The sequence below is a fragment of the Phascolarctos cinereus genome, unplaced genomic scaffold (assembly GCF_003287225.1).
Source record: "Phascolarctos cinereus isolate Bilbo 61053 unplaced genomic scaffold, phaCin_HiC Scaffold_1;HRSCAF=81, whole genome shotgun sequence".
Taxonomy (NCBI): domain Eukaryota; kingdom Metazoa; phylum Chordata; class Mammalia; order Diprotodontia; family Phascolarctidae; genus Phascolarctos; species Phascolarctos cinereus.
The window spans coordinates 115467302-115481294 of record NW_027555514.1 but is presented as its reverse complement, the minus strand read 5'-3'; the positions used below and the strand labels follow the sequence as shown (position 1 = coordinate 115481294).

The following is a 13993-nucleotide window of genomic DNA, read 5'->3' as shown; positions in this document are numbered from 1 at the left end:
GTGATACCAAGGGGCACCTCGGGGGACTAGCCTACATCCCGCAGTCTGAAATCTTGAAAAATTGGGACATATACCATAAACATAAGAATCCCGCCTTTATGTAGCATTTTAAGGTTTGCCAAGCACTTTACATAGACCATCTCATTTTATTCTCACCTCACAACCTGTGAAGAGGTGTTTTTATTAACCTCTGTTAAAGATGAGAAAACTCAGGCAGGCAGAGGTTAAGGGACTTAGCCAGGATCACATAGTTAGTGTCAGAGGCCAGATTTGAACTCAGGTCTTCCTGACTCCTGTCTGTCTACCAGCTGTCAGACGGAAATTGAGACAGGCATGGTTAGCATGTATCTAGTGCTTTAGGGTTTACAAAGCACAACTCTGAAAGGTAGTTGCTATTATTATTCCCACTTTTTAGATAAGAAAACTGAGGCAGACAGAGGTTAAATGACTCATGCAGGGTCATGGCTAGTAGGTATTTGAGGCAGGATTAGAACTAAGGTCTTCCTGACTCCAAATCATCACTCTATCCACCAGATACCAGACAGAAATTTAGACAGGCATTGATAAGAGTTAGCTCCAAACCCTACACTTCACTCACTATGCCACCTAGCTGCCAGGGTTTTCATGGCAAATTAGTGGAATTATTGTAGCCATAATCTATTGATCCAGGAGAAGCATGTGCAGACATGTTCTGTGTACATACTTTATTACCCCCAGTAGACAGACAGGGTGCACACTGGGGAGCAGAGAGGAGCCAAGCTTTTGTCAGGCCCATTCCAAGGCTCTGTATCTAGGGCCTAAGGTCCTGGTTCTATTCCTAGCCCTTGTAGAGACTTTGGATACCTCTGGGCTGGCTCTCGCCCTCCTCTGTCCTTCTCTTTTGCCCTTTCAGATCGAGCCTCTTGTCTCACCTCTTTGCAGGGATGTAAACAGTATTAATTCCATCTGCTTTTTCCTCGTCATTTTTAAGGTGCCCAGGCATCGTTAAAACCTTGTGTGCATCTTGTGTGAGGGCTGATAGAGATGAACAGGTCTGGAAGCATGGTGGAAAAAGAGATAGGATGCTCAGTAAAGACTGACTGCTGATTGACTGACGGGGAGGGTCAAGTGGCAGGAGACCCACCCAGTCACCCCAGTGCCCCCAGAAGGTCACCTGTTTAGAATGTGCCACTGTGTCTCACTGTGTCTGCCCAAAGGAACCACTGTCTCCTACCCAAGCCCTCGCTTAGCCCTCCACCTTCTCCCCATAGGAGCACTGTGCTGCTCCGGGGTTGGGGCGACTAGGTTGTTTAGAGGATGGACAGACTAGCATCTCTCAGAAGTCAGAATTCTCAGAGGTAAAGAATTCATGTACCAAGAGGAAGGGACAGAGAAATAAAATGGACAAAAAGGAAGGACTGGTTTGTCTCTCCTTCTCACATGGCACCAGAGAAAATGGACCTAGAAGGATGGAGCCACACAGAACCAGGCCCTGTCCAGAGCAGATGGAGCACTAGAAGGCTTGAGTCCAAATGTGGCCTCAGACACCTAGTAATTGTGTGACCCTGGGCAAGTCACTGGACTCCTGTCTGCCTCAGCTTCCTCATCTGTAAAACTTGGATTTCTAGTGGCACCAACCTCACTTCTTTTTTTTTTTTGAGGCAATTGGGGTTAAGTGACTTGCCCAGGGTCCCACAGCTCTTAAGTGCCAAGTGTGTGGTCTGAGACCAGAATTGAACTCAGGTCCTCCTGACTCCGGGGCCAGTGCTGTATTTACTGTGCAACCTAGCTACCCCTAATTTTTTGTTCACTTCCTTTTTTTTTTTTTCTGGCACCGACCTCAAAGGGTTGATGTGAGGATCATGAGATGATACGTAGAAATCACTATGTGAGTGTTAGCTGTTGTTATGATTATGCTGACCACCTGCCCTAATCATGGCATCGATGCTTGGAGGACATCTAGCAGCTGACCTGAGGGCAGAGGGAGGCCATGCTGGGCTCAGGGTGGGAGAGGCAGGGCCTTCTTCTGGCAGAAGAGCGGCGGGCTTGGCCCCAGGGTGGCCGGCTACAACATCCACCTCCCCTCCTCCACAGTGCGAGGACCTGGTAGCCAAACTGAAGGAACTACAGGACCTGTACAGCTCTAGCCAGAAAGAACTGTCCCAGCTGCAGTTCGAGCAGGCCCAGCTCCTGGAGAACCAGAGGAGGATGCAGGAGGAGCAGGGCCAGCTGCAGGAGGAGCTGCACAGGCTCACCTTCCCTGTGCCTAAACCCAACCTGCTCCAAAAGGTACTGGTATATGGGGGAGCCTGGGGGTGGGCCACAAGCCAGGAAAGAGCAGAGGTGGCTCATAGCTTTAGAAACTCCCTGGCTTTCATTGTACTGGAAGAGGGAAATTTAAAGGGTGGCAGCTGGCTTTCTTTCTTTCTTCCTTGCCCCCCAAGTGGTTAATAAGAGCAGGGTTTGAGCTGCTTAATGGACTAAATGCCAGGTTTTCTTAACTCAGCCCCTGATGGGTGCCCCCTGCTGTAGTGAGGTCTCTCCATGACCCATCTTGGGTAGCAGATCACCTCCCATGGGCCAGGCCAGTCAGTGATGGCACCCCAGAGGGATCAGGCAAAGGAGTGGGTGAAGACATGCACCAGGAACCACCGTTCTACCTCACCCCACAGAGTCAGGAGTTGTTGGAAAAGCTGAATGATCTGGAAGAAATACAGACCCGCTACCAGAACCGGCAGGAAGAGCAAAGAAAACTGGTGGAGAGTCAGGACCAGGTATTAAAGCAGCAAGCCCAGGTGCAAGAAGAGTTTCGACTTTTAAGGGAGAGCCAGATGGTGAATCCGGGTCCGGACTGCGAAAAGATGTTACCTAGAGATAAGAGCAACAAGGTAACAGCAGCCAGGGCTGCTTCTGGGCAGGGTCACTGGAGTGGTTCCTAAGGAGAGGCATGAGGCTGATGCCAGAAGCACCAAACCCACCACCCAGCCATTCATATGCTGCTCCTGGGGCTTGGCGAGGGCCCCCTGAAGGTTGTGCTCTCCTAGGACGGCCGGCTCAGCACCAAATGGGCACCCAGAACAGCACCTGAAAGATGGGTGGCTGATGCTGCCAGCCTCTCCCTGCCACCTAATTCTTCTTACCTTCTTTCCTTCTTTGTAAAACAAGTCATTTCAGTCACGTCTGACTCATCAGGACCCCACTTGGGGTTTTCTTGGCAAAGATGCTGTAGTAGTTTGCCATTTCCCTCTCCAGCTTGTTTTGCAGATGAGGAAACTGAGGCAAACAGGGTTAGGTGACTTGCCCAGGGTCACACAGCTAGTAAGTGTCTAAGGCCAGATTTGAACTCAGGAAGAGGAGTCTTCCTCACGCCAGGCCTGGCACTCTGCACGATGGCGCCACCTAGCTGTCCCCAGGTTAAATCATGTGATCTCTACATATTCTTTTAGCTTTGACTCTACAATTCTATGATTTCAGCATTTAAAATCTGATAGTTGGCATTTGAGTTCCTTTTGGCCAAAGATAATAGAGCCCCCTATTTTTTAGTAGCTGACAGTCCAGTTTTCGGTATATTCCATTTCTTAAAAAATCCATAGCATTTTGGTGACCACATCAGACTGTTGTTTAACAAATCATGAAATCATCTCCGTTTAGGGAAAACATCCTAGTGGATTGAGTTCTTAGAACACATTATACTATCAGTGCTGGGATTTGGATGGGATAACAGCAGCATTGGATAGGCCAGGAGAGCTAACGCTGGGTGTCTAGAAAGACCAAAGAGTTATGATGGGTCTTGAGAGGGGTCAGCAAGAGATCATGACCAGGAGGTCAGCCAGTAGAGAAGCAGGCATGTGAATACTGGAGATTCAGATGAGGAAGCCAGGTTTTGGGGCTTGGCATATTTGGGGAGGATCATCATGTAGGTAGTTTCTAAGAAAAGAGGCCGGGTCTGAAGGGCTCACAGGTAAGAGGAAGCAATGGTCTAAGCAGGCAGGTTGGAGAAGAGTCAAGGAGATCCTGCAGAAGATGCCAGAAACTCAGGCTAGGAGCCTAGATAGAGGGAGGGCAGGGACCCATGCACCCTGGAGTCTGGTGAACAGAGCAGAACCCAGACTTAGCAAAGCTAAGTGATGGAACCCAGAAACCAAGTCCTGAGGAACAGTCCAGGAACCCCAGGACAAAACTTAGGTAAGCAGAAGGCTCTAGATCCACACCCTGGGCAGCCCTTTAGACTGTATCAGCAGGAATGACCTTGACCCCGAGCCGGTGTCTTCTGAGGCATTGGCTTTTTGTAGGCTTCTTACCACAAAGCAGTCACAAGGTGTGAAGGCAGGTGGGGTGTGTACCTGGACAGAGAGCCAGCAGAGAAGCAAGGCAGGGCGGTGCCTTTTACCAGAAAGAGGGAACTATCAGGGCTGTGGGTTTTACTCTGTTGGTGGAAATGAAGGAGTTCTCATTTTCTTTCTTTCTTTCTTTTTTTTTTTGGGGGGGGGCAATTGGGGTTAAGTGACTTGCCCAGGGTCACACAGCTAGGAAATGTCAAGTGTTTGGTCTGAGGCCGGATTTGAACTCAGGTCCTCCTGACTTCAGGGCCAGTGCTCTATCCACTGCGCCACCTAGCTGCCCCAGGAGTTCTCATTTTCTAGGAATGTGCCCTGTATAGCCAGGCCCTCCTTTGATTCCAAGGTGCATGCTCCAGAAGAGCTGAAGTGTGGCCCTGCACCTGTGTGAAGTGTCCTTTGGGGGCCCCGCCTCGGGCCGCCATTTCCTAAGGAAATCACACCATCTGCCTCCCCCACTGCAGTCAAGTGACCTGTGCAGCAAGATCCAGGAGCTGCAGGAGATGTACCAGATAAGCAACCTGGAGCAGGAGCAGCTGCAGCAGGAGCAAGGGAGGCTGCTGGAGGAGCGCAGGAGGCTGCAGGAGGACCTGCAGCTTTGCCAGGAGGAGCTGCAGCTGCTGCACTCCCTGACCCCACAGCTGAGCTTCGACAGCAGCAGGGGCTATCACAGGAGCTACGGCGGCAGCAGCAGCGCCAGCAGCAGCTTCAGCAGCTGTGGTGGCGAACAGGAGGATTACTGTGATGACAATGAGAACACAGAGGTAGTGGCTGGGCGGGGAGAGGGGATGCCCGGGGTCCCCAGGGAGGGTGGCAGAGAGGCCCAGCCACCCCCTCTCCCCGCCCTCCCACCCCCAAACTCCCCACACAGCCGTGCTGCCCTAGACAGCGACAACAGCCATCTCACAGAGGAGGAGGAGGCTAGCCCAGAGTCTCACTGCATCCCCTCTCCTCCAATAGATCCAGGAGGTGGTCACCTGTGTGCTCACCAGGCTGCAGGCAGTAAAGGCCATGTATGTGATCAGCCAGGATGAGCATGGCCAACTGCAGTTAGATATGATGCAGTTACTGGTGAAGATGAGCCATCTTCAGGAGGAGCTCCAGCTCTGCCAGGAGGAGCTCAAGGGCTGCGAGGGGATCAAGACAGTGGAAGAAACCCCACCTGTTGTACCCCAGAGCAGCCCTGAGGTACCTGCAGCCAGGAAGGCAGCCAGTCATTCTTGGGGTCACTGAACCCAGAGGAGGGGCATGGGGAGACTGCCTGGGAGGAGATGGGTCTGTGTCTAGGTGGGCATCAGCTGGCCGGCTCTTGGTTATCCCTCTCCATTTAGAGCAATCGGTCACAATGTGGTCAGGTGCCCACGAGAAAAGGATTTGAGGTTTGTAAATGAGGGCCAGCTGATTGACATCAGTCCCTGCAAAGGTCAATCGAGGGAGGGAGGAATCCTGGGGAAGACAAACCAGAGGTGGAGGGGCCCACAGCAGAACAAGGGGTGCCGCCATTTCTCTTTGAGAAAGTCTCTCTGCTTCCTTCCTCTCCCTGTCTCCACTTGCTGCATCTCGTGGGAACTTTGGAAGTCAGGCTTAGTAAATTCACGGCCTCCTTCCTGGCTAAGCTCAGCCGTTTTCCCCAGACAATGGCAATGAAAATTGCCCTGCTGGTGTATTTGCCCCAGGAGAGTTGCAGACCTGCATGCTGACCCTAGGAGCTCAGCCCCAAGTGGTCAAGGGCTCACAGCTGAACTGACTATACAGTCTCCAGAGACAGAAGTAGACATTACAATTGCTCCTCAGGAGACTTGAGATAAAAAAAAAAAGTTAGAGATTTCCAGGTGGTACAGTGGTTTAGAGGGTTGGACTGGGAGTCAGGAAGAAGACCTGAGTTCGAATTCTGACTCAGACCATGAGCCGTATGATCCTGGGCAAATCACTTAACTTCTCTTGGCCTTTGTTTCCCCACCTGTGAAATAAGGATGATAGTAACAGTGCCTACTTCACAGGGTTTTTGTGAGGCTCAAATGAGAGGGCATGCAAAGTGCTTTGCAAACCTCGAAGTGCCACGTCAGGGCCAGCTGTTCTATTGTTGTTATTGTTCAGTTGTGTCCAGCTCTTCATGACCTCATCTGGGATTTTCTTGGCAGAGATACTGGACCGGTTTGCCATTTCCTTCTCCAGCTCATTTTAGAGATGAGGAAAGAGGCACACAGGGTGAAGTGACTCACCCAGGGTCACACAGCTAGGAAGTGTCTGAGGCCAGGTTTGAGCTGAGGTCTTCCTGACTCCAAGTCCCATGCTCTAAACACTGCACCACCTAGCTGCCTCTCGCTATTATTATGTAATTAAAAACAGTATTTTTTAAAAATTACTCAGTCTAAATCATTGAATGCCTTGAGTCAATAGCTATTTGAAGGTCAATTGAGAGACTCATTTTCTATTCCTTGTAACATTTTCTCTCTTGTATGCCCCACACGTAGAGGGGTTCTCTAGTGGTGGTGTCAGGGTAGGGGCCAGTCCCGGGGGTTTCCAAGTTCCTTTTTGTCTGACTGGCCCCTCCCCCCAATCTGCAGTACAAACAGCTCCAGTACAAGCTCCGAGAGCTGCAGCTTCAGTACCAGGTCAGCATAGACGAGCAGAGCCGGCTGCTCTCTGTGCAGGAACAGCTGGAGGGTCAGCTCCAGTGCTGCCAGGAGGAGCTCTGGCAGCTCAAGGCTCAGAAGGCCCCCGTGCCAAAGGACAACGTGGACCGGTGCAAGAGCAACGCCAAGAACGTCACCAGGGTGATAGGCAAGACAGGCCTCAAAACCGGCATGGCCGTGTGCAAGAACGGCCGTCAGGTGAGCACGAGGGAGCCCAGCAGGCTCGGGGGGCTGAGAGGAGGGCCCCGAGGCACTCGCCTGCACCTCTGCGGAGTCACAGACCCCTTCTCCGAACCTCAGCGTGCTTACAAGCACAAAATCAAATGCACAGAATTACAAGTTTAACCACAGAGAGCAAAATTTAGTTATCAAAATACCGTTTTTTAGAGCAAGTTCACAGACCTCTGGTAAAGAGGTAAAGAATGCCAGCTTGCTGGGCCAGCCATGGAAAGATTGGCAGGAGATGGCTATGTCAGAGTCCTGTCAGATTCTGTCTGGAGGGGCTGCGGATGCTACACTACATGGTTTGTCTCCAAGGGCCCAGCCACACATTCTGGAACCTGAGGTCTCTACTCGGGAGGAAATGAATCTAGAGACATGAAGAGGCAGGGCAGCAGATGGGGGTCATTTCTTTCAAATAATTGAACCAACTGACGAGAGAGGGTTGGCTGAAATTGGAGTTCCACTGGGAGAAACGGGGTTTGGGAAGGGAAGCATAAAAGAGGAGACTAGGGTGCCTCATGTCTTGTAGCTGCCAGGTAAGGAGAAGGGTGGTCAGACAGTGGCAATCCAAGTTAGCTGTGTTTAGAAGGCTTTGGCTTTTTTCAATGGGTATAACCCAAGAAGGCTGACTGTGAATGCTGTCATGTGGTGCTTCGTCGGGATCCACATGGGCCAATACTCGTAAAAAGCAAGGTTTTCTTGGGAGGGTCCGGAGAGTATGTGGAGGAAGCTCCCTGGTAACATTGTGGTCACCTCCTTTCCCTCCCTCCCCACAGAGTCAAGAGCTGGAGGTGGTTCTGTACTACAAGGCCAGCCCAAGTGAACTGGAAAAAGAACTGGAAAGAGAGCCGGAAAGAGAAAGAGAGCCAGAGGAGCTGTGTGAGACCCTGGAGGAGGAAGAGTTGCTGCTGCAGGAGATGCTGGAGGAGGAGGACCCCGAGTCAGAGGAGGAAGGGTCTGATCCTGAGCCTGAGCCCGAGCCCGAGCCCGAACCTGAGCCCGAGCCCGAGCCCGAGCCCGAACCCGAGCCCGAGCCTGAGCCTGAGCCTGAGCCTGAGCCAGAGGAGCCAGAACCAGAGCCAGAGGAGCCAGAACCAGAGCCAGAACCGGAGCCGGAACCACAGCCAGAACCAGAGCCAGAACCGGAGCCAGAATGTGTACCAATACCTGTGGTAAAGCATGTAGAATTCTTAGATCATCTGAAAGAGGGGTCAGATGACCTGTGCGACCAGCTAGGCTGCTTTGAGGATGAATCAATAAAGCATGTTAATTTGCAGGACATCAGGCAGGACGATGAACTCGCCAAGCCAGAACCTAAGGAGTGCACCCCCCATCAAGATCTCTGAGAGCAAAAAGGTAACTGACGCCTAGGCTGGGGGGCAAAAGGAGATAGGCTGCCCTCCCCAGGGAAGGGCACCTCAACACGCAGTGGGGAACCTGATAAAGGGAATGTGGGCAAGAAGAAATAGCACAAGAAACAGTCTGTAAGCCTGAGATGAAGGTGGGCAGGCACATGGAAGAAAAGCAGGCTTGCCCTAGAACAGGGCAGCAATCCCCCAACTGCCACTGACCCTGCTGGGTTTGAAAGGCCTCCTGGGATGTGCGCTGCAAGCATTGCCCTACCAGCCTGGGCAGGATGCTGCCTTCCCTGTGGCCTCTTTGTTCACTGGGGTTACAGGTTGGAAGTCCCACAGTCTGCTCTTAAGCAGCAGGGGGCTAGGCTACATTACTGTTCCCTAGGAGAGGCTGTACTCTGATGCCACCTGGTAAGTAGACATATAGGCTGCTCTCTCCAGATAACACAGTCATCCCAGATGTTTCATACTGGACTAAACCAGACCTCACCCAGCCTCTAAAGAGGATCCAGAACTGCCCCACCTTGTGGCCCCTCTAGAGTGACTGCAGGCCTTCTAAACTGGAATTATTTTTGATCCAATTCAAGGAATCTTGGTCTTTCCCTGTCCTTGTCTTTCTCCCCCTCCCTCTCTGTTTCCTTTCTCCTCTAGCGATATCAGTTTTTAAAATGGGGCTAGGGGAGGGGAGGATTGGTGAAAGAGAAAACTCTTTTTCAGTAAATCCTTCTGAAAAAATGCTGGTATCCCTTAGAGGAATGATCCATTGTCCTTCTCCTGTGACAGAGACTGAACTTCATCTGGGAGTTTGACTGATGCAGGCATGTGGCTCCAGGTTTCTCACGAAGAGAGAACTCTAAAGTTCTACCTGAGCTGGAACACTGCAGCCATAGGGAAGGGGAGACTGGGAGCCTGTGAAGGCAGGGCAGAGGGTGGTGGGCAGGGTAGAGGGGGAGCCCGTCCAGGGGGTGCCAAGAGCTCGAGGAACGCAGGAGGGACATGTGCTCGGCCAGGACAACGCCTCTTCCCCTGGTGGGGGGCTGAGGCTGTGGCTCAGCCCCTGTAGCTTTGCACCCGCTTCCAGCCGCAGGTGGGGAGAGCCGAGGCCCCCCGCAGCAGAGGTGCTGCTCACCTGCTCTTTAACCTCGTGATTTCTTTCCTTCCTCTCTTCCCTCTGTTCTGCCATCATCACTACCTGTTGGCTTCATTTCTTTGCGTGTCTTTTGCCTTCCTCTCATCCCCTTCATATGCCCCCATGCTTCTGTTCTCACCTGACATGTTGCAGCCACCCCCTGACCCTGACCCACCCCTCCTTCCCTGCCTCGCGTAGGCCTGGTGGTCATATCGGCTCTGCTCTGGTGCTGGTGGGCTGAGACCTCATCCTAACACAGGTACTCGTATAGCTTCCTCAGCATCTGGGTGCCACAGGGGAGGTGCAGATGGTCCTGATGACTCCCTCCTCCTTCCTCCCTCCCTCTCAGCTTCTGCTGGCTGCTCCGCTCTTACCCCTTCCTTCTGCATGATGCCTTGGATTGAGCATTAACACCAGGGCCCTAGTCCTGGCTATTCCTTACACTGCCAGCAAAGATGCTGTCTATCTTTGAACCTCCTTCTTTAAATCCCAAGAGGAATGGATGTGTACCTCCCAACAGAGAGCTTGTGGCCCTCCAACGGAAAAGATTTTCTTAGGCCCAGTACAGTTGCTGATTTTCCTACTACTGTTGAACCCAGAGGTGCCTGTTGAGTTCTCTGAAGCCACTGCCTGGGTCTGCAAGAGTGGCCTGGACCCTGGCTGTGGTTAGCCCTGTAGCAGATCTCCCCAGCACAGCCACTGCCACCACAGAGACACTGCTTGCATAGGCCTCTTAGCTCCCTGACAGGGGACTCTGGGTCGGAGGCCTGAAAAGCTGCTACCCCGCCTTGTTACTCATAGTTTGGCAGTTTTCACAGCTCCTTCAAGGGAGTGCAGGCATCACAGCTTCCTCTTTCATTTTCTCCTAAAAATGTTTCAGTTAGAGACGCTTTGCACACACATACACACACACACACACACACACACACACACACACACAAACAACTATGCTAGACGGGGACATTCAAGTTTCCCATTCACCTCCTCTACATGCAAGGCTTCTTGTAATTGGTTTCAAAGACAAGATTTGCTTGAGTGGAGATTATTTGGTGAAAGACTTCCACCAGCCAGAGCTATACATTTCCCCAGGGATCCTGGCTAGAGAGAAGAGCCCTGGCGTGTACTTTACCTGGACGCGGCTCACGTAACCGGGACTCTCTGCAAGACGCACTCTGTGTGGGGATAAGCCATGGGCAGAAGAAGCTAGTATCTTCCTAGACACTCAGTTCTCATTGGCCTCACTGAGCACCTTAAACCTGTCTGTCTCCTGGCCTATTTTCACCCCATAAAATAGTGAAGAAAGCCTCTCTCATTCTATTTATTTTTATGTCTCACTAAATCAGGTGAGGCAAGGGCCCAAGCAGAACCTCCAGCAGCTGGCCGCATTCTTCTCTGTACACGAACATTCTCTTCTCCATCCTTATCCCGACTCTTCCTTTCCTCCTTTTGCCTTCCTCCCAGTCTTTGCTTTAGGTCTGCCAGTGACAGCTAAAGGCGTTGCTTAACTCCATTAGTGATATTCGGAACTCAAGAATTTGCTGACCCTGCCCTAAAGCTTCTCTTTTTCCTGGGTCTTCTCCTGGATCCTGATCTTTAAAGCCCTAGATAGGAGGACACCTAAGGTTTTCAGCCTCCATCCACTTGCAGTAACTATTGAGCAGCCTCTCAGACTCACTGGTTTAGAATTTGTGGCTGACGGGTGGCTGAGGCTGGATGGAAGCACCCTGGGGCAGGGCGAGGGGGAGGCGGAGAAGAGATAGTGTTAGGACAAGTGAACAGAAAATCGGGGGGCAAATCAATTAACCACTCAGTTTCATCATCTGTAAGGGAGGGATAATAATATCTGTCTTATCTACTTCAGAGTTGTGGTAAGGATGAAATAAGGTAATGTACATGAGTGCTTTGTCAACTGTAAAGCATGATATAATGTAGGCTAGTATTAGGAAAGGATGCAATTGAGGCCCTGTCTCCCACGGCCACCTTCTATTACCTTTGTAGGGCAGCTCTTTGGCCGCTCCTCAAATAGTCAAGAGATCGCTACGGTCATAATAATATTGATGGCTTTGGTGGGTATAGGATCTCATCAATTTGGGGACTCAATTCAACAACTCAAATTGCAACTTATCCACCCCTTGTTACCTTTGCGCCCCTTATCCACATTTTGCTGTCAGTCCTGCACCTGCTGGGGGCCCTCATGCAGCTCACTGGCTCTAGTGGGGCATGTGGGCTGTCCAGGTATCCCTTGGCCTGGCTCTGTGAGGAGCGTACCTGTCTTCTCAATCAGATGCCTCTGATGGTACTTCTGCAGAAGCGATCTGTGGTTTTAATTCTTTTTCTTTTTTTTGGCTAGGCAGTGGGGTTAAGTGACTTGCCCAGGGTCACACAGCTAGTAAGTGTTATGTGTCTGAGGCCGCATTTGAACTCAGGTCCTTCTGACTCCAGGGCCAGTGCTCTATCCATTGCGCCACCTAGCTGCCTCCCATGGTTTTAATTCTTTTTTTTTTTTTTTTAGGCAATTGGGGTTAAGTGACTTGCCTAGGGTCACACAGCTAGTAAGTGTCAAGTGTTTGGTCTGAGGCTGGATTTGAACTCAGGTCCTCCTGACTTCAGGGCCAGTGCTCTATCCACTGCACCACCTAGCTGTGCCCCCCCCCCGCCATGGTTTTAATTCTTAAGAAACTGTGGTATTCCATGACTCCAAGTCACATGCGACCCCTAAAGAATGGCAACATTAATAACGATCAGGATGACATAATAGTGAGCTGGCCTCACAGTCAGGATGAACTGGGTTCAGGTGTTGTGGGCCTCTTCTTCATTTGGTCTGTGTGATCCTGGACATTCGCTTAACTCCTCAGTGTCTCATGCAGTTCTGGGGTCAGAAGCAGCACAGCCAATGCCACCACGCTATGTGGGGAGAGGAAGTTTCTCCCCAGGAGCACTCTATCCTGGGGAAATCACAGATCTGGTTTAAAAAAAAAAGTTGACATTTAAATTGCTTTCTAAGGTTTGTAAAATGACTTACACACATCATCTCATTTGATTCTTACAAAAAGCAAATGAAGTAGATACCCTAGGGTGTTATTATTCCAGTCTTACAGATGAGGCAACTGAGGCTTAGAAATGTCATGACATGCCTGTGGTCATACAGCTAGCAAATAGGTGGAATTCAAAAGCCAAGTGCTCCTCCCATCACTTGTGCCCAGGGGCACAAGTGAAAGATGTAACTTCTTAAGTATCCCTCTCTCTTGCCCTCCTCTCCCTATACCCACCACCATGACAACTGGGAGAATCTGTCACATCTGGAATTCCTTGTCCAAACCTTCACGGTCACTTTACGTCATCTTCCCCATTCGACAGAGGGAAAAACTGAAGAAGGGGTTGTGACCTAAGGGAGTGATTGAAGGGAGATCTGTCAGAGCAGATCTGGACATGGAATGTGTTGGTGTCCAGGCTAGGTGACCCCACTTGTTCACTGGAGAGTGAGAAGGTAGGAGTCGCTGATCCGTAGTTACCTCAAGGTCCCTCTCTGGCTCTAGCAGAGGCTAGAAGAATAGGGGTCTGTCTGGCCAGCTATTGTGAGGAAGGGATTTGTCTGGAGGCTGGTAACTCATTATTGTTTTTGGTCCCGACAGAACTTGTTTGGAATGTGGAAGCCCTTAATGTTCCTGGCCATTGCCGCGGTGGCTCTCTACATGTTACCGAATGTGAAGCAGCCAGAGACAGAGTTTTGCTTCACGGAGTGAAAGAGGTCTAAGCCATCTGGTATGGTGGACCTAGAGTTTCCATCACCCCCCCTCCCCAGCAGGACAGACTGGGCCAGAACTGCATTCCCACCCATCACCCCTGTCTCTTGGTTGTCCCATCTTTGCAAGCTTGGTCTACCCAGCTCAGAAAGGCCCACAGGAGTTCCCGTCACCCTTCTTCTGCCTCCCACAAGAACCTGGGCTCCTTGTAACTAAATGTCAGCTCAATTACATGGGAGTTTGTGATTCCTTATTTGCTCAGCCCACCTCACATGGCAGCCAGACCAGTTCACCTTTGGTCTGCGACCTCACAGAAGCACAGGACCCCAAGATGCATTGTTTCCTCAGCCCCCTGTCTTGACTCCATTTCTCCTCAAATCACTTCATTTTTTTCTAGCTGTTTGGGACCAAATACTCCAGAAAATCAGTTCTGCTCATTCAGCAGGTATTTGTTGATCAATTGCTGTGTGCAAGATACAGCCTGGAGCATCAATTTTGTCTATTTTGTTTTTCCCTGTGGAAGGAGAGAAAATAAAGGGAATTAGTAAGAACATTTGGAGATAGGAGGTTTTTCTAGGATATTATGCAGGGT

The 13993-nt window shown here is 50.9% G+C and overlaps 1 protein-coding gene across 1 annotated transcript in view; it reads left to right on the top strand.

The window, feature by feature from the left end:
• CCDC136 (coiled-coil domain containing 136) overlaps positions 1-13632 on the top strand; it is a 29371-nt gene extending 15739 nt beyond the window's left edge. The window contains 8 exon segments of the mRNA XM_078153855.1: positions 2074-2268; positions 2652-2867; positions 4781-5080; positions 5277-5504; positions 6884-7150; positions 7951-8502; positions 8504-8530; positions 13291-13632. Coding sequence (XP_078009981.1) covers positions 2074-2268; positions 2652-2867; positions 4781-5080; positions 5277-5504; positions 6884-7150; positions 7951-8502; positions 8504-8530; positions 13291-13401 — 1896 coding nt within the window. The 3' untranslated portion in view covers positions 13402-13632.
• The last annotated feature ends 361 nt before the right edge of the window (positions 13633-13993 follow it).